We start from the raw sequence: 23771 nt of genomic DNA on the forward strand, positions 1-23771 counted from the left end.
ATTCAGGAAGAGGCGTCTAATCACCTGCTACCTGATCCTTTTGTTTTTACTTGAGATGCCAGGGACTGAACCTCGGACCTTGTCCATGAAAGGCTGTGTCTTCCTTCTGAATGTGGCTCTCTGTGCCTTAAGACTGTTGAAGGAGGCCCTGCTTTGGGTGGTTACTATCTGAGGGGTACAGCATGAGATTGAGGGCCTTCTTAGCACAGACACATGCCCTGTGGAGCTCCCTCCTCAGGGACATTGGACAAGATCCCAATCTTCCTGAGCATGGGTAAAATGTTTTTCCTTTCCTTTTTGGGAATCAGTTTCCAGATTGGGAGAGAAATGTGGTGAACAGCCTGGTACTTTGTATATTAGTAAACTCCTATTTCATCGATATGTAGTATTCTTCTTGGTTCTTTAATTAGATTGTTATACTGTATATATTTTAAGGATTTTAGGTTTGGCTGTATAGTGGGAATACTTTTGATTTAAAATACCATTGATTTTCTAGGCTTGAGGATATGAAACTGCACTCCAGATCCAGGTCCCAGCCTTTCAGGTACTTATTTCCATAGTTCACAGAGAAGCAATTTGGATTATATTTTTACTGACTTTTTGGCAGATCTTGAAACGTCCTGTTTCCCCCTCGCCCTCTCACTTAATACTGATTGTCCCTGTAAGTTGTGTGTGTTAAGCGCCGCTTCTCATATCAAGATTCTTGTTCAGAGAACTGTTGTTGGAATTCGCTCCCGTTAACAGCCTTTTGCAGTGGGACATATTTTATTTATACCTACTTCTCCTTGTGAGCCTGCCGTGGGTATGTTAAATGTTGGGAATGTCACTCAGCCATTCTTGTGTCTGATTCACAAGTAAATATGTATATAAACCTTTCGTTCTCTTAAAATTTTCCCACACTGAAAGTGTCTGAGCATCATTCCAGCGAGCAAAATGTGTATTAGAAAGTTGCCCTGACTCACCTGCTTAATGGCTTTAAATGCATTCCTCCACACAGATAAGTGTGGACTTCTGAATGTCAGTCTTTGCAGTGATGTGGTAATTGAAACCAAATCTCTAAAGCAGAGTTCGCTATTCTGTGGCCCTCCACTTACTACTGGAATACAGTTCCCATTACAGTGGTACCTCGGGTTACATACGCTTCAGGTTACAGACTCCGCTAACCCGGAAATAGTACCTCGGGTTAAGAACTTTGCTTCAGGATGAGAACAGAAATCGTGCAGCGGCAGCACAGTGGCAGCAGGAGGCCCCATTAGCTAAAGTGGTGCTTCTGGTTAAGAACAGTTTCAGGTTAATGTGATGAATTTATATGTTTAATGTTGAATTGTAAAGAAAGATGTTAAGTGATGAAGTTAATTTTATAAGAATATTGGTTTTGGAAAACCGTTAAAATGATAGACAATGAAATCCAATCAGGGGGATACGAGGAAGTCACTTAACAATGTTATTAAGTTTGGCTTAAATACGGTTGAGATGTTTGTTTGTTTGTTTGTCAAAAAAACTTTTTGGGAAAATCAATAAAAGGGGGGGGGGAGAGAACAGTTTCAGGTTAAGAACAGACCTCCAGAACGAATTGAGTTCTTAACCCGAGGTACCACTGTATCCCTGATCCCTGGCCATGCTGGCTGGGACTGGGAGTTGGGAATGCAGCAACATCTGAAATGCCAGAGGTTTCCCACCCCAGCTCTGAAGCCTGCTCCATACATTGTAATATATTCACTTGGGTCTTCATAAGTCAGATTATCTCAGTGAGCAGTTGCCCTTACAGTTGGATAACGAAAAAACCCAACATCCTGAAAATTAGGAATGGGGTTGATACATGCTACGTGAATTCTGTGTGTGCCCCTTCATCCAAAAAAGTTTATTTTTGTTTTATTTCTTTATAGAAATATTTTATACCCCCCCTTTTTTTCAATTCAGCAAAAGCACTGGGGGAAATTACAATTTTGCATAAAAAATTGAAACAATAAAATAAACAGCGTTAAAAAAAATGTGAAAGCACAGCGGAAACTCAGGTGAATAACAGCAAGCGCCGCACAATTGAAACCTGGTGGCTAGGCAGCATCAAATGCCCACCAGAAAAGTAACTCTTTTTTCTGGCTCTGAAAAGAGCAAGAGCAAGCCAGACTTCTCTAGGAAGATAATAGGTAAGAACCAGCAATCTGCCTAGGTTAACATCTTGGCAGCTTCATTCTGTGAAACTCCTCTGTAGTTTCCAAGCCACGTTAAAGGCAGCCTCATGGAGAGCTCATTACCACTCTTATCGTTTTGATGTCATGGCTTGCCGGTCACACAAAGCTGGTGAAATTCATTTCTGGTCACTGTTGCCACCCAGACATCCAAAAATGCGCAGCATCTAAGAGTACATCCAGACTGGGGACCTGAGTATTCAGGGAACAGCACTTTGCATCAATTGGTCCATATAACAGTCTTCAGTGTTTCCATCTCACCAGGCTAGTTTGTTTGTTTGCTGACCATCGCTAACCTCAGACGACTAGAGTGGTGTTTGCACTGCCTCCCTGGGATTTGATGGAACTCTGGGAGAAGATAATCTGCATCTTATCAATATACCGGGGTCACTATATCCCAAATCCCCAAATGACTTCCCCAGTGGTTTCAATCCTACCGATAGGTAGCCTCAGTATTAAGCTTGCGTTTCTCAAAATGTTAGTTTAAGTGAGATGCTTCTGTCTGAACGATGAAAACATACTTTTGTTGTTCTTCTTCTTTTTCTTCTTTCAGACTGAATACGGCATCTGTCTCTCAGGGATCTGTATCTCCTTTGAAGTCCTCCAAAGTGGCCGCTGCTACATCACCTGCAGCGAAGAGAATAAACAGAAGTTCTCATTCCTCCTCAAGCCCAAATTTTAAAAGGTATGCCTTACTCTATTCTACCTATTCCTTTGTGGGTGGGGAGATATAAAGAAAGGGCAATATCAAGTTTATTTTGGAGAGGGGTGGATCTCAGTTTCATAGATTTGCATCTTGGTCTTTGTGACTGGACTCCTGATTGTAGTAAAATAGTTAGATAGTCTGAACAAGTGGCCTTTAGTACTAATGCAACTGTGGCTGTGATACTGAGAGGGCCTTGTATTAAAATATCCACATACAGGGGTTTCTGCAGAGTCGTCATCCCCCCCCCCCGCCCAGAAGCACTTTTCAGCTGTTTATAGAACCAAGAAATAGATAAATGGCAAATGAGTCAGCTAGGAGCCTGGAAATTCTAAATACCCATGGTCATCTCTTACGCATGGCTTTGGGGGTGGTCTTCACTTACAATTCCAGGCCTTTTTGATGGTTGCTTCATCGTTTGCCTTACGGGAGAGAATGAAGCTGTGTATCGCCATCACTTAATTTTGTGGCAATGGTTCTTTTGTTGTTTCCTCCCCCTTAGTACCTTTTATAAATGTGCCTTGCATTAACCATCACGTTATGTACATTTTGTGTGTGTGTGTGTTTTTACCCCGCATGTGTTTTCCGTTCAGCATTTCCATAAACTCCAGGCTAGCCAGTTCTCTAGGGAACCTGTATGCCGCTTCAGATGATGCTGAGAGCAAATTGACATCATCGTCCTCTAGGACAGGTTATTCTGTAAACCAAATCTGCAGTCACTTGAATGGCAGCGCGCACCTGCCTGCCAGAAATTACCATGAGCAGAACAACAACATGTACAACAGGAGCGGCAGTAGCACTACCAACCTCAACAGCTATGCCAATTCTCCCAGCGTCCTGACAGACGAGTACAGCACCTACAGATCCTTTACGGGGCTCGCTGCTTCTCCAACAAGATACCTGAGTCGCTCAATTCCTGTAAGTTCACAGCCAAAGCAGCCCTTCCAGGAACCTGACAGAATCTCCCTTAAGCCTGAGCTCTCTCTCTCAAAAGGGTTTCTAACCATTCTAGATCTCCGTTTCTGGTCTTTTTTTCCTACCTAGGACATGCAGATCTTTTCACCTTTGCCATTTCCTCTAAGCCAAACTGATAAGCTGCTCTTTACTTCTGCTTCTTCAACGTTTGCTCTAAAAAGCAGATTCTTTTAACTCTCTAACATCTTCCATGAGCGTATCATTCTTGCATTAATCTATCCATTTCAAATCATTCATAATAAAACGCTGAAAACCTGAACCTCACCTGACAGTGTGAGGTCTTCCTGAGTCAATAGATGTATTTAAAGGTAGCATAAAGAATGTTAAATAGGGCATAGAATTCTCACCATTATAAAGGAATCAGCCCAATTTGTAAAACGATGTAATGGACTAAAACAATGGAAGTCTTTTACTTGCCCTAAAAACAAGCTTCCCTGTTTTTATATCTTCTAAAACTTTTCATCTTTATGGTGCCTTTTTCCTATGTGTGAATGAAATGTGCAGATAACTTAAGTACATACTATTAATGTATAGTATTTGACATACTTTCATTATATTTTTGAAAGTTTCAGACAGAAAAGCCAATATATGTGTCTTTTACATTCCATAATCTACCTCAAATTGTACATGCTGCAATTTTTATTTTTATTTTTAAAACCCTTTCTTTAACCACCCCCCCTTGACTTCTTTGAATACTGTTTAATGGTCCAGCACAGCAGTGCCTAGGATCAGGCTGTAGAATTATTGCAGCTATTGGTGAATACCGCAGTATCTGAAGCCAAAACCAGCACCCCTGAAGCTACTTTGGCATGAGTTATCTGTCATAAAGGTCATTTGAGGTTAGTGTGGAAACCTGCTTCCCAGAACTGAGAATTGGGTTTCTTCATATTAATTTGTTCCTGAAAATTTGTGATGGTGCTCTTGAGAGCATCCAGCGTCTTGCTTCACTTAGGGATAAAAAACCTGTAATTTTTTTCTCTTTGGAAATAATATTGTAATCCCAGAAGTTTATTGCAAGAAGTGTCTGTGGCAGTTGCCTTTTTTATATATATAAAAAAGTGCATTTGTTTTTAATTGCGTTTCTTGTGTCAGAACATTGTATAAAACACCATAAAATGTCAGCAGTTTTAAGGTGTTATAAAAGGAAGGCACCATGGCTGAAGCAGACCATTTCTCAGTGCTTTTTTCCTGGCATCTACTGCCTTAAGTTGCAGGTGTTCTAAATTACATTTTGGAATATTATTCTGTAGCAGAGGCTTGCGCTAAATCTCCTGAATGTTCGAGTTTGGTAGAAAGGTGGAAGGGAATATATATATATATATATTGCATCCTTTTGTGCAAAGGATGAGAGCTGATATATGCAGTGTCAGTGATCCTTAACAAACAAGAATGGATCAGACAACTAGTTTGTCACAGTTTACTTACAGTATGATTCCCATGAATAATGGTGCGCAAGGAGATCTGGTAGGGTCTCTATAGCTGCCATGTTACTGAAAAACAACACAGTTGTGGCTACTCAAAATCATGGTAGCCCTGTTAGGTACATTCATCCTCCACTCTCTGTCTGCCACTAAGTGCAGATTGAGACAAAAGAAAGTTAAGAATTGGACGGGGAGGGGAAAGAGATAGGTTTGAATTGGGCTGCAGGCCCTACTGAATGCATTTAATATTGAATTGGGCTGTAGGCCATACATACTGCATTTGATATTTAATTACAGTTTTTGGCTTTTATTTATCTTGCTTAGAAACATCTCTTGTTTAATGCAAATTGATTATATAGCCGGGAATGTATCTTAATAGCCCTTCCCTCTGGTTGCACAGCGGGCTATAATAGGTAGATTACATTTCATATTGGGGGATCTGCATACATAGGATTAGATTAGTTCTGACTGTACATAGCAGCCTGCTTGATAGCATGATAGCAGAATGGCACACACTTTAGGATAATATAGCATTAGAGAAGCAGTTTAGGGCCTGCACCTGTTGGCAAGAAAGTCAAAAACAAATGTACTGTGTCAAAACGTTGATCTTAATCATAAGTGCCTTGCTATACTTCTAATCAACGTCACTTAGACTTGGAAATAGCAAAGTAATTTGGGGGGAAAGTGTAGATGCAACAAATACACTGCCAAAAATTGAGTCATCCTGGGATCTGTATCGTTTTTTGCTCCCTTCATCTGTGTAAAAGCTGGCTTAGCTCTTCCTTATGAAAGACTCTGAAAAATCTCAAAAGCATATACAGTGGAACCTTGGATTACGTCGCGGATCCGTTCCGGAGGCCCCGCCACAACCCGAAAACAACGCAACCCAAAGCGTCACGTCTGCGCATGTGCACGATTTAGCGCTTCTGCACATGTGCAAACGGCGCGAACCTGGAAGTAACCCATTCCGGCACTGGTCTCAAGCCAAGGGTGACATAAGCCGGAGGCAATGTAACCCGAGGCTCCACTGTAGAAAGTTTTATTATTATTATTATTGCTACAAAGAAGATAAGGAAGGCAAGATGGGCATTTTGAGTTCCAAAATAGAAAAATCTCCCCCAATACGGAGACCATAAAGCAAAACTTTGACATTTTAATTTTTCATCGCTTGTGCTGTATTCAGAAATTTAGACATTGGGTGTATTGCTATGTTCGTTTTTTCTTCTGTCAAATGGGCAGAGACTGGCTCCAGCGCTGTGAATACGCAGCACAAGTCAAGGCTGGTTCAAACATTCAGTGTCTGCACATTTTCTTCACGTGGTTATTTACATGGGTACAGCACGCAGCCTGCCAGCAGCCATTTCCGTGAACACAGATATGGCTTTCCACCAGCGGCTTTGATTACTACTGAATGATGGGGAGCATGTCTCTTTATATAGGTACATACACACAGGCATAACCAAATGGAGAGAAGAATCTGGGCTTGTTCTGAAGTTCTGATAACGTGGAGCATATTCTACTGTGTAAGGGTTTTTGTTTTTACCTTAATCCAGAAATGTTATTCAAACAAGTAAACACAATGATGGGAGAAGCAGTAGAGCAGCAGAATGCGAGTATTGATAGTTGACAGTTCTAATAGTTGACACTTTATTACACTGACCTTTGGACCATTATAAACCTGCGGAGGCTTGCGTACAGCTTTCTCCCTGCTTAGATGTCTTAGTAAAGTTACTCCTGCAATTGAACGAGGTCTTTTCGGTGTTATCTGTCTTAGCTGGCATGTGGCTGGAAGGGTTTCTTCTAACATATTTACCTGGAGGTAAGTCCCATTGACTTCACTGGAGCTTACTGCCAGGTAAGTGAGCTTAGGTTTGGGACGAACGATGAGCAGTCTCGTGGATAATACTTGTGCCAGTTGCAAGAATGAGCAGGGTTTCAAAAGTCAGCCTTTGAAATCCACTTTCTCTTCTCAGAGTTCACAGGGCTTTCTTAATACAAATACCAGCATGCAAGATACACTAACTACGGAATGCAATTTTATGGCTTGCTCTTAACTCTGCTAACTTTCTCCCCCATCCATCTTTGCTGCTTGCAGTACTATTGGTTCTCATTTGTGCTTCCTACTGCTCCTCCCCCTTCTCAAAAACGTATAGCTAAAATGTTTCATTGTGCTTTAAAGTGTGCTGCTATTTTAACACAAGTTAGCCGTGCTACACTCACTTCCTGAACAAAGTTAAAACCTGAAGGGCGTTCTTTCATTGTTGAAGCTAAAGTGAATGCGATTAAACTACAAATTACTGCAATTTCATCTTGCCACTTTCTTTACGGAGATGAATTTTAGAGGTGATTATGACTGCGCCTTTTGTTTTAAAGCACTTAATGCAAAAGGCAGCGAGAATTCTTAATTGGTAGCAACAATGAAAACTTGGAGTACTGTGGAACAAAGTGGGTCTCTGAAGATACGTCAGCTGCCAGAAAGAAAGAAAGAAAAGAAAAACAGCACATTTATATTTCTCATAATTTAACATTCATCTTTAATTACCATAACACAAAAGAAGTTTGCTATAGTAGTTCCGTTGGTTTTTGTGGGACGCGCTATACATTACAGGAAAAAGAGTCCTTATTTATAAAGATCCTATTAGCTGAAGGGCTTATCCAGCCCAATCTTACTGTTAATTTTTGCTGTCTCTGCATGGCTGCAGCTGATACAAAACCACATCAAAATTTGCGTCCTCAAGGAAGAATGTCCCTTGTGTGTCTGCATGAGTCTCTCTACTGGGGTCGCCTCCTTCCTGATATAAAGGAGGAAAGGCCAGATTAGAGACTCTTGCAGAGAAAGACCAGGAAGTAGATTCCTCTGAGGGCGGATAATTCTTCTTTCACACTCCAAATCAGTGTTTCCCAAACTTGTATACCGAACTACAATTCCCATCATCCCTGACCACTGGTCCCACTAACTAGGGATGATCTGATTTGTAGTCCAAAAACAGGTAGAGACCTAAGTTTGGGAAATACGGCTCTAAATGTAAACTTGCCTGGTTGTAAAGGCCCAAGCGCGCCTCCCATTTAAAATAGGGGTGTGCCGCAGCTAGCAGACATTTGGGAAACCTGATTTTACCACTTCCCTTTTACTCCTCCAGATGTCCATTTGTACTGTATTTCTCATAGTGTGAGTGTATTAACTTTGCTTCCTGGCCATGCCCTGGATCTCTCTAGTCAGTGTTTTTTGTTTTGTTTTTAGAACAAAAATAATGATAATGACAAGCTTGTTTGATATGGAAAAGTTGATTGTTAATTGAACCTCACTGTGTCTCTTTAACTGAATCTTAACACTAGTTTTTGTTTCTCGCCTGCACAGTCCCTTCAGTCTGAATATGTTCAGTACTAAAGCCTTGTTGCTTCGGTGAAAGCTGGACAATTCTTAAAATTTGGTTCTCTTCAAGAAGAGCAATGTTGTGGGGAAAACAACCCGCCCAAGGGGACGAGGCCTCTTCACAGACGATTAGAGCTAAAGACACCAAAATCTCTGAATTACCTAGAGACTTCAGTTAGTGACTACTACGAATGCACTGAAGTTAAACTTACAACTAGTCCAATTTTGTGTATAGATGCAAGATTTTAAAATGGAGACTATTTCTAATGGATTTTAGCAATATATTTGTAATTATGGTTCTCGATGACAGTGTTATTATAATGTGTGTATATAAGTATATATATATATAAATATATATATAAATATAAATATATATTGAGTAAAATATTTTGTGTGTATATAAATATCTATAAATTGTGTAAACATAGGCTATATTTTGATTTAAGCTTCACTTTTTTAATCCCTCCAAAACTGTGTGTATTTTTAAATGTCTTGTTTTACATTTCAAACATTAGCCAGCACCCAGAGGAAGCAATGGGTGAAAAACACTTCTGTGTACACCTGGAGGGGAATGGGTTTGCTTATAAGTGGCAGCCCCCCCGCTCCACCTCAGCCTTGTGGGTTGCTGCATCTCGGAGGGCCCTTCAACTTCTGCAGCATGCAACAAGGTGTCAGAAGAGGGGAACTAAAAAATCTATGTGCCTATTTGGAAGCCTCCTGTTCATATCTCTTGAACCTGGCCGTTGAGAACAGAGCTGCTTGCTGATTTTATTTTCATGCACTGTGGCTACAGTATTACAAATAATTTTTAATAGTGGGAAGAAAGTTAATATCAGCCTCATTGCTTTGGCTTTGAAAATGCTAATGTTTGAAATGGATATTTTTTCAAAGGGATATAGAATGCCTATGAAGCAGGCCTGTTCTAGCATCCTTAATTAAGTGTCTTTTCCATGGAAAGGGAAAGTAATTTTTAAATAAATAGTTAGTATGTTACCTTGTTAACATTTTCAGCCCAGTAATTAGTTCTGCAAAGACGTTCTGTTCCTTATTGCCTTGCCTTTCTGTATTTTCCTTTTCTGTATAATTCAGTTCTAGAAACTGTACTGTATCAGAATGCAAAGCCAGGATGAAATATCCATCTATGTATAGTGAGCAAAGTGTTTCTGCATAGCACGGAAGACACATACTGTCTGAATTTGTAATAGTTGCAAAGATTTTGTCGCTGCATATTTAGACATGGAGACAGGAGTTGCACGTTTCCACTATGGATTTTAGATGCACTGTTAAAACTATGCCCCTCTTTGTGTTTTACTCCTTCCATGTTCAGCCATGCTGTCGTACTTACTATACCGGTAAATGCTGTTGCTTTTCGCTAATGTCTCTTTCACAGTTCAATTTCATCACGAAACTATTTCAAACAATGCTATTGTAGGTCTTCACCATAACCCTTCAAAATTAGTTCTGAAATAACTGCAGTATTGTCAGTGTCGCTCAGAGTGTAATAATTGTGAAAGTGAAATGGTAATGGTAATTTCACTTACAATTCATATTATGTGAAGAAGAAACCACTGCACTCCTTGGTCATGTTCAAGCAATCACATCTCAGCTTAGTTGACCAAGATAAGAACAAAACTTTTGCATTCATATGCAGCCCCATTGCTCATCTCTTCACAGTGCAAACAATCAAACCCACAAACCTCTAACCATAATTTCCTATTTCAGCCAAACCAGAAAATTTATGAGCAATAGTTTCAGAAGAAATTGGAATATTAAATCAAGGTTTGAAGTTGATTTAATTTCCTGGCTTGTTGCAAAGCTGGTAACTGCAGTTTTCCAGTTCTCTTATTTTAACCAAGATACGGTTGTCTAAACCAGGCCACCGCCCCAAGAATGTATTTTTTGGTCCTATCAAGGAGAGATAATTACTGATGAGTTTTTTTAAAAAAATAAATCATTATTTTGAAGGGAAATAGTCCTAATTATGATGGATAAATTCTTCTTGACTGAAGCTGGTTTAATCACTGAATTCAATATTTTTTTATCATATGTACATAAAATGTACTGTATATGAGTAAGCGATAGGCAGATTCTAAGGTAATTCTACCTCTCTAAAGTTTGACATGTATTTTGTTACTAGCTTAGTTACTAGAAAGATGTACTATTTTTGCAATGTAGAAATAATAAACGCTAATAGATAATAAAAGTAAAAATTATGCACAGCTTAATTTCTTTGTTTTAATCAGGTGCTGGTGCCCCAATACTTCAGTTTTGTGAAATGTATTTAGAGGACCCCCTAGAATCTAAAACCACCTTCCCTCAAATTCAAGCCTTCCTTCACAGTAGCTGTTAATGTGGATTCTTTCTCCCTTGCAGCTACCCACTCCTCTCGCTGCTCTTTTCTTGAATGCTAGCCTTTCTTGTTCTGGTGGCAACCTTGTCTTAGGGACCTCTCGCAGTCTTCCTGTTCCTGGTCTTGCAATTGAGGCCAGCCTTATTTCTTCCCAACCATGGCCAACATCTCTCCTAAGGCATTCACATTTGTTTTAAACCATCCTCTCAATCTTGCTGTGCTAAAAAAACATGTCAGCATCACGTACAAAGGTCTCCCCTTGCTCTGTTAGCTGGAAGGTGTTCGGCAGACCTACCAGGAGGCAAACCATGAGCAAGTAGAGAGTGTTTCTTCATAGAGAATAGGAAAACCCTGTACAGTGGCACCTCGGGTTACAGACGCTTCAGGTTACAGACTCCGCTAACCCAGAAATAGTGCTTCAGGTTAAGAACTCTGCTTCAGGATGAGAACAGAAATCATGCTCCAGCGGCACGGCGGCAGCAGGAGGCCCCATTAGCTAAAGTGGTACGTCAGGTTAAGAACAGTTTCAGGTTAAGAACGGACCTCCGGAATGAATTAAGTTCTTAACCTGAGGTACCACTGTATAAGCAAGGCCTGGGGAGTAGCTATCTGGCCTGAAATTAATAAAGAAATGTTAGAAGTTCACACACATTTCCACTTCCACTTTTTACTGCTGAAGCGGAACAGATATCAATCAGAACAAAAGCAACATTTTGTAGTGTATATGCACATTTATATGGAATTCCCCAAACAATGCCTTGCCATTTCAATCTGCTCATAGCAGCCCAGTTCGCATTACAGTATATGGCAAGCCATATTATGGCTTACCATGATGATGTGGGTACCCAGAGAGTAGATTGAAGCCTCTTTGCTGCTTCTACTCAGTCCTTTTTGCTTTCTCAGAACACTGAGCTGTGTGGGTGTAGATATTCTCCTAAAAGCATCTGCTTTACATTTTCTAGTGAAAATTAAGTCCCGTTTTTTCCTCCCTTGTAAAACATTTTATACCACTAAAATGATTTCTCGTCTGACATTTCCCTGCAGTTTAGCGCTATTCATGCATCTAATAAAAGGATGCCACTTTTCTGGAAAGAGGTCGCTGTAACGTTGATCTTTCCATAGATGTTTTACTGCAAGTTGTTTCATGAACAGCACATGCCAAGCTCTTCCTTCTCGGATTACCTTTTCGGAACAAATTCATCCAGTCTTGATGAAGGAGGCCAGAAGACTCTTGGACCCTGTCCAAGCCTTCACACCTCCTTCCCAGGAGGAAGGTAGCGTGAGGGTTGGGGGCAGTGTCAAATGCTGCAGAGAGCTGCCCCCAAAGGCCGTGGGGGTGGGGGCTGCATGTTGGACCATCTTGATTTAGGCATTTCAAACTTTGGGTTTAGATGCTTTCCCCTATGTGGCCAGCTGACAGCATAGATGCCATAAATGGCACACAGAGGGATCACAAATTCCTTGTGGCATATCCAGCAAGAAGCTGGAGAGACTATGGTTTGTGTTCTCTGGCGCTGGGTTGCTCCCTTGTTTGGTGTGATTTCCGTTTGAATCTGCTAAGCTATGTGAGGCTGTACATACAACTGCAATATGTGCTGGAGTGACATGCAGTATACCGCACTGTGATCCTCAGAGGAAATGCGGTACCGTATTTTTCGACCATATAAGACGCACTGCATTTTTCGACCATATAAGATGCATATAAGACGCACCCGACCATAAGACGCACCTAGTTTTAGAGGAGGAGAACAAGAAAAAAAAAGTTCTCTCCCTCTCTGCTCAGCGCCTCTCCAGCAAAGCGGGAGGAGAAACGGAAGGGGCCCCGTTTCTCCTCCCACTTTGCTGAAGGGGTGCTGTGCAGCTTTCCCTCTCTGCGCAGCACCCCTTCAGCGAAGTGGCAGAAGAAACGGAGCCCCTTCCATTTCTCCTCCTGCTTTGCTGAAGGGGCACTGCGCAGAGAGGGAAAGCTGCACAGCAGCTCTCCAGTGAAGAGAAGCCAGAACAGCAAGGGGGATCAATCCCTCTTGCTCTCCTGGCTTCAGCGAAAGCAGCGCGAAGACTCCTGAGCATAGCAGGAGTGCTCCCGCTGTGCTCAGGAGGCTTCGGGCAGCTATCCCTGAAGCCAGGAGAGCAAGAGGGATTGATCCCCCTTGCTGTTCTGGCTTCAGCGAAAGCTGTGCAGCCTGCATTCGCTCCATAAGATGCACACACATTTCCCCTTACTTTTTAGGAGGGGGACAGTGTGTCTTATTGAGCGAAAGATACGGTATATAAATATAAATTTAATATAATCATGCCATTTCCACCACCCCCTCCAAAAAAACAACCTGATTGCACACTGCCTAAATGACCTTACTGAGTCAGACCACTGATGCGTATATCTCAGTATTGTCCACACTGACTGACAGCTGCTCATCTGGATTTAAGACGAGACATTCCCAGCGCCACAGCCTTTCAATGACTACTAACCGCATTTCTTACCCTTTCTGAAACTGATCTCTTAAGAAAGGGAACACTTCTCCTTTTTTAACATGCAGAGAACAGGAATTGCTCTGCAGGGTTTTGTCTTTCGTTCTAAGTGCAGGCTGGCATCTTGGGAAGGGGAAGTTACGGAAGAAGAGGTGGCGGGAGCAGCACGTCAGACTGCCATTGCCAGGCTAGCCCTTCACAGTTTCAATGGCGGCTGTGCTTTTGCACTCATCGCGGGCTCTTTATCTTTCCAAGGCGGCCCAGCAGGGGAAAAAATGTCTCAACAAATCAAGCAGTTGTGCCCGCCTTTTTGAAGTAGCAGACTTGAGGATCCTGAACAAGAGAGCTGGCTTAGAGAGGCGGGTTCGAACCATGCTCCTCATTCCAGCGCAGTGTGGGGGCGTCAGGAGGTGGCTTTCAACTCCAAAAGCCAGGGAGGGAAGAGAAGAAATTGCCGCTCCCATGATTTGAGTAGCTTTTGTTTCTTTGAAATGGTTTTGCCCACCCAGGGCCCATTCCCACTTTTTGCATGGCAAATGCATACAGCATAGGGAGGCTGTACAGTGGTACCTCGGGTTAAGTACTTAAATCGTTCCGGAGGTCCGTTCTTAACCTGAAACTGTTCTTAACTTGAAGCACCACTTTAGCTAATGGGGCCTCCCGCTGCCGCCGTGCCGCCGGAGCCCGATTTCTGTACTTATCTTGAAGCAAAGTTCTTAACCTGAAGCACTATTTCTGGGTTAGCGGAGTGTGTAACCTGAAGCGTCTGTAACCCGAGGTACCACTATAATCATGTCAGTCTTTGCAGTTGGATAAAGGCTAAGCCGCAGGGGTCAGCAAACTTTTTCAGCAGGGGGCTGGTCCACTGTCCCTCAGACCTTGCGGGTGGCCGGACTATATTTTGAAAAATAAAAATAAAAAATGAACAAATTCCTATGCCCCACAAATAACCCAGAGATGCATTTTAAATAAAAGCACACATCCTACTCATGTAAAAACATGCTGATTCCCAGACCATCCGTGGACCAGATTTAGAAGGCGATTGAGCCAGATCCGGCCCCCAGGCCTTAGTTTGCCTACCCATGGGCTAAGGTGTTCGATGGATCTGTGCATCTGGAAGCAAACATGCACCATTGGGCTTCCTGGTGCACGGCCGAAGCATGCACCCTTGATTTTAAAAAAATTGGTTTTTATTATTATACACCATAAATTGTAAAAATGCAAGGAGGTGTGGCAGATGTTCACAAGCTACATAGCCCCTTTGACATGTTTCAGCTGTTTTTACAGCAAATAAACCTTTCCACTTTTATAGCATTTAGCTCAACAGACAACGCTACTATTATTTGCAGCTGATATCCAAGTCTAGCTTTGATTGTGTATGGGCAGAGGAGTCCGATGATATCAACCATCAGTCACAGCCAGTGGTAGAGTCTGAAGCCTTAATTGTCACTATTTGCACACCAAAACTGGCTCCTCCAGATGTTGTTGGACTCCGACTCCCATCAGCCCCTGCCGGCATGGCTTAAAGGTCAAGGATGATGGGAGTTGTAGTCCAACAGGTGGAAGGCCGCAACTTCCCCATCCCTGTCCTGAAACAGGTGAGGTAATACAGAGCAAGCACTTCTTTAAGCATGTGAAGAGTGTTTTTTCTCTCCTCCAAGGAATATCTACAGCTAGATGCCCCCCCTACCCCCAGATACAGGATTGTTTGTGGGGAATCTACAGCAGATGGGGATGGATCACATTTTTAAAAAAAGATTCTAACAAAAGCAAGCTGCTTTCTGGTAGAGATAAGGCTGCGAGATAAACCTACCTTGCTGTTGTACCAGAGGTTTTTAACTTTGCAATTTTGGAGCATACAGGGATCTGAAGGCAGCCCTGTATGGGGAAGTTTTTAATGTTTAATTATGTTTTTGTATATGCTGGACGCCACCCATAGTGGCTGGAGCAACCCAGTCAGATGCACGGGGTACAAATAACAAAATTATTACAGTGGTACCTCAGGTTACATTTGCTTCAGGTTACTTATGCTTCAGGTTACAGACTCCGCTAACCCAGAAATAGTGCTTCAGGTTAAGAACTTTGCTTCAGGATGAGAACAGAAATCGTGCTCCGGCAGCGCAGCGGCAGCAGGAGGCCCCATTAGCTAAAGTGGTGCTTCAGGTTAAGAACAGTTTCAGGTTAAGTACGGACCTCTGGAACGAATACTTAACCTGAGGTACCACTGTATTATTATTATTTAAAAGAGTATGTACCCACCTGCTATCTGAACTGGTATGGCCTGCTTAGCTGCCTTTAGATATTATCGCTTCAGTTTACTGCATGTGATCTTCATATAGGCTGCACTGATATAATATATTTAAAACATATTCCCCCCCCCAAAAAAAATACTTCGAACTGCTGTTTCTTAAGTCTGCTGGGAATCATAGCCCTGTTGGGGGTGTTGAACTATAGTTCCCAGAGTGATTTGGGTGGGTGCTTTAAATGTGTTTAAAATGTATGGTGTGTACAGACAAAGCTTTGCATATGCTGCAAGACGTCGAAAGTAGAGTTCTCAAGTGATGTGGGGCCGGCTGGAGGCTGGACGATGCGCAGAAAAGCATCTGTGCAGCTACTGCTGCGCTCCCCCGAGTGTCGGCTGCTATACGGGGAGCTGAGCAGCCTAAACAATGCCCCACTGTGCCCCAGGTCTCTTTGGGGCTTCCTCCGCCCTCACTGAGATCTTCTCCAGGCTCTGAGGAGATCTCCAGAGCTCTCCTTCCACTTCCTGGTTTGTTATTTAGTTGTTTAGTCGTGTCTGACTCTTCATGACCCCATGGACCAGAGCACGCCAGGCACTTCTGTCTCCCGCAGTTTGGTCAAACTCATGCTGGTAGCTTCGAGAACACTGTCCAACCATCTCGTCCTCTGTTGTCCCCTTCTCCTTGTGCCCTCCATCTTTCCCAGCATCAGGGTCTTTTCCAGGGAGTCTTCTCTTCTCATGAGGTAGCCAAAGTATTGGAGCCTCAGCTTCAGGATCTGTCCTTCCAGTGAGCACTCAGGGCTGATTTCCTTAAGAATGGATAGGTTTGATCTTCTTGCAGTCCATGGGACTCTCAAGAGTCTCTTCCAGCGCCATAATTCAAAAGCATCAATTCTTCGGCGATCAGCCTTCTTTATGGTCCAGCTCTCACTTCCATACATCACTTCTGGGAAAATCATAGCTTTAACTATACGGACCTTTGTTGGCAAGGTGATGTCTCTGCTTTTTAAGATGCTGTCTAGGTTTGCCATTGCTTTCCTCCCAAGAAGCAGGCGTCTTTTAATTTCGTGACTGTTGTCACCATCTGCAGTGATCATGGAGCCCAAGAAAGTAAAATCTCTCACTGCCTCCATTTCTTCCCCTTCTATTTGCCAGGAGGTGATGAGCCCAGTGGCCATGATCTTTGTTTTTTTTGATGTACTTCCTGATACCGTTCTATTTATTGATTATTTCCTGCGATACATGCATGCGCGGTTGCGCACGAGTCGGCTGCGCGTAAGTGGGGGGTGCCTGCATTTCAGAAACTGCGGATTGGGTTGATTTGGCTTTGAAATGTGACCCGAGTTGCCTTTTTGTCCTCCGTACAGTCTCTGAATAGGTATGTATCTCCCCATGTGCATTGAAACACACATCCAGAAAGTATAAGGTGTCTGGAATTCGCATCAGCTACATTCCTAGTAGACAACTTCTTGGGCGTAGCAGGATTTATGTTGGGGGGGCACCCGCTTGTCATCATGCTCTGTCTGGCTCCGTCTAGCAGATTCGGAACGAAACGTCTCCCCAACAGTTGTTTTAAATTACTTTCTGTTGACCTCAAGCACTTGGGGGAAAATCTGTCAAAATCTTCAGTGGTTTCAAAACTAGGGAATTAAATAAAAATAATAACATCGTTGACTGAGGCCTGAGGGCTTTCCACAGTATAAATAGCCCGTGGGGAATTTCCAGTCGTTTCTAGACAGGCCTCGCAGGGGTGCGCTCTCAGGAGAGAAGGCCAAGAACTATGAGAAGCTTCTAGAAGCTGAGCTACCTGCGATGCGATTGGTCGGTTTGCGGAAGCCACACCTATCGCTCTGTCGGTTGCGTCTCTCGAACGCGCCACGACATCATCCAAGTGACCTCCGTGAGCGCTTTCAAATATTCTGATCATTCCTACTTTTGGTTAAGTGTTTTATTTATTTACTTACTTGATTTAGGGGGAGCAGCCCCCCTCACCCCCCTGACCAAGCCCATGAGCGACTTCCACCTTGTTGGATTGGGGCATTTTGGTGCACCCACCTTGGACATTTTCAGGCAGGGAGACCATTTTGTGCGTGTTAAATTGACAGCTTTCAATATAAGGACAGCACCTGCCCCCTTCCTCTCTTAGGAAAAGCCATGTACTGCATCCCTCCTATTTTGTACCTTTCTCAACTCCGTTGCCACGACGCTTTGCGTTCGCAAGGACAGGTTTCCGGAGGTGGGGGAACCCTATGGCAAAAATACACTAGAGAATCGGCACAGTAATATGATGAAGACTCTGTTGCCAAGGAGCAGAATGTTTTAAGCAAGAGCATGGTTTTTTCCTCCCCATATTGCAACTAAAGATTTGATCTAAAATTAGATACTTTTTATTTTTTTATTTTTTTTAAAAAAAAAGGAAAAAGGAGGAAATAAACCAACCACATCGTCACGGAGGGGAGTCGGAGGAAATGGAAGTAAATGTGAGCAAAGGAATTTCTTCTCCATCCTGGAAATCAGTGCTACGGGAAAGGTCCAGGAAGAGACCAGAGGGGGGTGATTTGAGAACTCCGGTGGGTGGCGATGGAGGCAGGGGGAGAGAGATCTGTCTCTGTAATTGCAGGCTTTTCAGTGCAAGCTGGGTTCTTTCTTTTTCTTTCCCCCCTCCCCTCCCTCTCTCCTGCTCTCGCAAGCCTGAAACCTGCTGAATAATTCATAAAGATGAGAAGCGCCGAATTTCCCCAGGCTGATAATACAGTGTGCATGCTGTAAAGCGAGAGAAGATGCTCCAGGTCTTCAGATGAGCTGCTGCCGCTCTTGAGGCCATTGCCCAGAGGGTGCTGGGACTCCTGGTATTTCCACAGCTGAGGCTTCTTTTTTTGCTGCCTTGCTTGCTTCCTCGCTCGCCTGCCTGTCTTTGGGCACTCGTTGCTGCCTGCACTCCACCAGGAGAATCTAACTTTGCTGCAATCATGGAGATGTGGATGCAAGCTGTGGATTTCGCCCTCCTTCTGCTTGCCTGGCTTGCAAACACCAGCCTTGGATCCATCGGCAAGCTTGTTCTTTCGTGATCTGGCATACTTGCAGCCTCCTCTGTGTAGAAATACGGTGAAGAAGACTCACGTATCCCTTCTTTCACCTCTGCCAACAACTGACTCTGGAGACCTGGCACGATCTGAGAAGTTGGTGTTTTTCCATGGGATCCAGTTTTACTCTCTGCCTGTTTTGGAGATCACCGTCTACATTCTGGGACGTCATGTATGTTTGGTACTTTTCTGACAATCTGCTTTGGCTCCTGCTGTGTTCTACATGGTCTAGGAGATTTTCCTGGATTTCTTCCTGGCTCAGCTTAGCCTTCTCCAGAACTGAGCAGTGCTGAGGTTGGTCTGGAGCTACCACACAATGCCCAATATCTCCTTCTCCTCTTCTTCTTCCTCTTCCTCCTGGAGCTCTAGATCCTTGCAACAGCTGCTTTGTGAAGAAGACTCCCTGGGGACGAGGATCTCTTTGTCTCTCTTCTACTTGCTGCTAGCCATCTACGGGACCATCTCCAACATCATGGTCATCTACCTGGTCTTCACCTTCAGGAAGCTACGCACCACCAGCAACGCTTTCATTGTCAACGGTTGCGTTGCGGACCTGAGTGTCTGTGGCCTTTGGATGCCGCAAGAAGCGGTGCAGGGACTGCTCCCTTCTGGGTCCCCGACAGTGCGGTCAGAAGGGTACCGCTTGCTCCGTGCTGGGCTGGTGGGCCTTGGGCTCATCGTCTCACTGCTCTCCCACCTGCTGGTGGCCCTCAACCGCTATGTCCTCATCACCAAGCCGCCCATCACGTACCAGGCTGTTTACCAGAGGAAGCACACGGCCTGGATGATCAGCTTGTCCTGGGGGCTGGCCCTCCTCCTTGCCTCCGTCCCCCCAGGACTGCAGATGTGGCAACCCAGCCGGCAGGAGTCTCAAAACGGCACCAGTACCAGGAGCTCGAACTACGTGGGCCTTCTGGTAGCCCTGGCTGTCCTCATCCAGACAGTCCTCCTGCTCCACTGCTACATGGGGATTGTCAGGAGGGTGAGGGGCAGTGTCAAGCGTGTCAGCGTCCTCAACTTCCACCTGCTGCAGCAGCTCCCCTTCCCAGCAGCCCCGGCAGCTCCCCGCCGTGCCCGGCGCCTGAGCAGCATCTCTGTCTTGCTCCTCTGCCTCGCGTTCCTCCTGGCCACTCAGCCTCTGGTGTGGGTCAGCTTGCTGGGCTTTTTCTTCTGGCCCATGCCCCGGGGGCTGCAGATCACCAGCTGGCTGCTCTTCTGCTCTCTCTCCGCCTTCAACCCGCTGCTCTACACGTGGAAGAACGAGGAGTTCCGCCGCTGTGCCCGCTTAGTGCTACCCGGAGGGGAAAACCCAGCGGTGGCGGTAGCCGCGGCAGCGGCCACTACTGCCCTCCCCACAGTGTCTCTTCCCTCTCAGGAGCCGTCGCAGCTGGGGACCAAGGTGGAAAGTCTAGGCAGCTTAGTGCTTCACTGACACCCCCCCTAAATTCGCTCGCTCTTAGGTGAAAAGGTGTTGGGAGACATTGGCCTTGGACTCAGGCAGGGGTCAGCAAAGTTTTTGTGGATTGGGCTGGTTCACGGTCCCTCAGACACCGCGGTGGGCCGGAGTGTGTTTGTGCGCATGCATGCATGCATGCTCAAATGCTATTTCCGGCACTCCTTCCTGTGCGGAGGAGGGGTGCGCAGCTTCCCATTGGCTGCAGGAGCTTCCTGCAGCCAATGGGAAGGCGGCCAGAGTTGTGGAAGGCAGTCCCCACTCTGTTCTGCGCCGGTTTAGCGTGGCTCACGGGAGCTGACAAAGCAGGCAGTGCGGGTCCCAGAGGGGGCTGCGGGGGCCCATGGGCCGATTAAATGACCCCCATGGGCCGCTTGTGACCCATGGGCCTTAGGTTGCTGTCCCCTGGACTCAGGTATCGCATGTGGGCCATTGTCAACAGGTGGGGATGTTGTCCTTTACAGAGGTTGCTTCCAGATAACCTGCTTAGCCATCATTTACGTTGATTAGTTTGCACAAAGTCCACAGGGAGGTTAGATGATGCTAGCTGTTTATTGCGCGTCCGTTCTGATTGGTTTGCAGTGAGGTCAGGTGACCTCATGCTGGGCAAGTGTCACACCAAACTTTCTGGTGCCACTTTCCTCATGGCAAAAAAAGTTCCCTTTGGGAGAGCAAGTGGATTAGTTGCTCAATATCCATTTTTAATGGTACAACCTGAAGTTTGCCTGGACAGGACGAAATCCCATCTGAAAATAGCAACAGTCTGGAAATGCCCTTATTAGATTCCCCCCCCCCCCCAGAAATGGGAAGTCTGGATTAAACAGGGCAGGGCCGGGGGCGGGAGGAAGATACAACTGAGGCTGCATGCACGAAGAGCGGCAATCCCATAATAAGCAGCCATCTGGAAGCACCCACCAAATGACTCACTGAACTGCACAGTACTCCACTCCCTACGGAGAGGCTTTTAAAAATAAAATAATGCACAGACACTTGTCAGCTTTAAAATGTATATATTTGTATCAAATCTCTTTCGCACTTTGTGGAGTTTTTCAGAAAAAACTCAGTGCAGTCAAGCGGATGAAAAGGTCTGATTATATACCTCAATTTTTTTGCCTCTCCATGTCTTCACTGTTTCGCTTGAACATTTTGCAGTCCTTCTTGGCTTTTACAAACTACCAACGGAGGAGGCTGGCTTGTAAAGGAGAAATTGCCTTAGCCGATGGATAAAGATCACACGGTGGCCACGGATAAGGTGCAAAGGATCTTTCTGAAAGATTTTGGAAAACAGAGGGAAAGACTCTCCATCTGAGCCATTGGAAACCTATCACCAGAGGCAGACAAGGCTTCACTCCTTTTCTGCTACCAAAACACAAATGGTGGGGCTTGGACCGTAGAGAATCTTGGGCATTAATGCTGCGGATACATCACTTAAAGTACACCTCCACCCCAAAGACTCATGGGAACTGTAGTTTCTTAAGGATGCTGGGCTATGTAGTTCTGTGAGAGGCAAACTACAGTTCCCATGATTATTTGGGGATGTTTTTTAAATGCACGCTGGTGCTGTCTTTCTGCTTGGTTTACGAACGGTGGACTTTTTTTTTGGCACACCCAAGGCAGAAGTAATCTACCCCTCAGTTCGTAATTATCCAAAGCAAGTGAGCTAGGGCAAATGTCTCCCTTTTTTAGGGTTCAGAACTCCCCATGATGAGAAACGATGGCAGAGAGCACAGAGGGGGGAGTTAAGGCAGCTGCTGTGGGGGCCTAAATTCTCCAACCAAACAGCTCACTGGGCAACCTGTAGGCAAGTAGCCATTTTGGGTTGTATCCGACTCTACTTAGGATAGACCCAACTGGAATGAACAAACTGAAGTGAGTCATGCCCATTTATTTCAATGGGTCAACTGTGGATGGCTAGTGTTGAACGCACCCCTACAAGCTTAATCTACCTCATGAAAGGGTTTGTGTGTGTGTGACAGGTGTGCTTTGGGCATGAGGAAATGGCAACAGTGAACAGAGAGGTTCTGTTCATAGGTTAGGAGAAGAGGGTCTCTCCTAGGATCCCATCAGTGGAAGTAAAGGTTCCCAGTCTCATGGGCGGTGGCTCAACCCTAGGAATTGGGGGGCGGGGTTCAGTCTAATTTGCATTTAAAGGCGAAGCTTTCCTCGTTCGCACTTCCCAGTACAATAAGTGGACCAAAGCACTTCTCTGAATTCTGCAGTGGTGCTTAAGGCAAATAATGTGTACTAAAATGCATATATCATGGAGAAATGTACGTAAAGATGCATATATTGATGACAATGGCATATCTCCTTCCAAAATCATTACATTAGAGGGAAACGGCTTGGCGGAAAAGGTATATATATTAAATAAAATTGCATACGAATCTAGTGTTAGGAGAAATTCCTCTAAGAACATGGGCGAATTTTCATGACGACTTTTTTTAAAAAAATCACAAACTAATATGTTTTCATATTTAGCTTTGTAAAAATCATACAAAATCCAATGAAAATAATATTTTTAACAGACTAAAAAGAAAAGAAATGTGGAGAACTGTGCACAAGATTGAAAAAATGAGAAACAGAAAAATCAAAATGGACTCTTTCATCATCCCTGATGTCCCTGAATTCAGCCATATACTTCCAGCCATTTTATGGAACGGCAGTCGTTTTTTAATGGGCAGGAAAACTAAAGCACTGCCATATCCTGAAGCTGTTGACCCAAAACATTGCCAGACTTCAGCACTCACTATTCCTGACCATGCTGGCAAAGGCTGATGGGAGTTGGGCGTCCAAACCATTGAGAAACCACCATGTTGGGGAAGGCCGCTGTAATGTTACAGTCATGTTTGCATGCACTGTCCCAGGCTTGCACAAATATATGCTGTAGTAATGATGAAACTCCTACTGCTAGCTGGCTTTCTTGTGGAGATCTTGGAAGGAATGGAGCTGTGTGGCCAATACACTCTTGGTCCCTGGATCACAGGAGAGAGAGAACAGAGTGGCTTCTGACTGAGTCTATGAACGTTGACCAAACCTGGTCTACATTACATTGGTTGTGGTAGCTAACATGATGTTCTCCAGATGTTCCTGGACTCCAGCTCCTGCCACACGCAAGCCAGCATGGCCAAAGGCCAAAGATAATGAGAGTTGTAGTCCAACAACATCTGGAGAGCACAGCGTTGCCTACTCTTAATAAAGGTAAAAAGGTAAAGGAACCCCGGACGGTTAAGTCCAGTCAAAGGCGACTATGGGGTTGCGGCACTTATCTTGCTTTCAGGCCGAGGGAGCTGGCGTTTATCCGCACACAGCTTTCCAGGTCATATGGCCAGCATGAATGAACTGCTTCTGGTGCAACGGAACACCGTGACGGAAACACCATTTACTTTCCCGCCACAGCGGTACCTATTTATCTACTTGCACTGGTATGCTTTTGAACTGCTAGGTTGGCAGGAGCTGAGAGAGAGCAATGGGAGCTCACCCCGTCGCAGGGATTCAAACCGCCGAACTTCTGAT

The 23771-nt window shown here is 44.4% G+C and overlaps 2 protein-coding genes across 7 annotated transcripts in view; both read left to right on the forward strand.

Annotated features, from left to right (window-relative positions):
- CDC14A (cell division cycle 14A) overlaps window positions 1–23771 on the forward strand; it is a 93361-nt gene that overhangs the window by 48102 nt on the left and 21488 nt on the right. For 3 of the 6 annotated variants that reach the window (XM_053391612.1, XM_053391615.1, XM_053391616.1), the window contains exons 13-15: window positions 497–544; window positions 2743–2874; window positions 3486–3810. In XM_053391612.1, coding sequence (XP_053247587.1) covers window positions 497–544; window positions 2743–2874; window positions 3486–3810 — 505 coding nt within the window. Of the gene's footprint in view, window positions 1–496; window positions 545–2742; window positions 2875–3485; window positions 3811–8646; window positions 10881–23771 lie in introns of those variants that run through there. The other 3 variants (XM_053391613.1, XM_053391618.1, XM_053391617.1) reach the window with 3 other exon arrangements.
- Window positions 18139–20353, forward strand: GPR88 (G protein-coupled receptor 88). The gene has a single exon (XM_053391620.1). It carries the CDS (start codon window positions 19122–19124, stop codon window positions 20235–20237), a length of 1116 nt encoding a protein of 371 aa, XP_053247595.1. The 5' UTR covers window positions 18139–19121; the 3' UTR covers window positions 20238–20353.

The sequence above is a fragment of the Podarcis raffonei genome, chromosome 6, assembly GCF_027172205.1.
Source record: "Podarcis raffonei isolate rPodRaf1 chromosome 6, rPodRaf1.pri, whole genome shotgun sequence".
Classification (NCBI taxonomy): domain Eukaryota; kingdom Metazoa; phylum Chordata; class Lepidosauria; order Squamata; family Lacertidae; genus Podarcis; species Podarcis raffonei.

Coding starts and splice junctions, on each gene's coding strand:
- GPR88 (XM_053391620.1), top strand. CDS start 19,122: ATGCCCAATATCTCCTTCTCCTCTTCTTCTTCCTCTTCCTCCTGGAGC.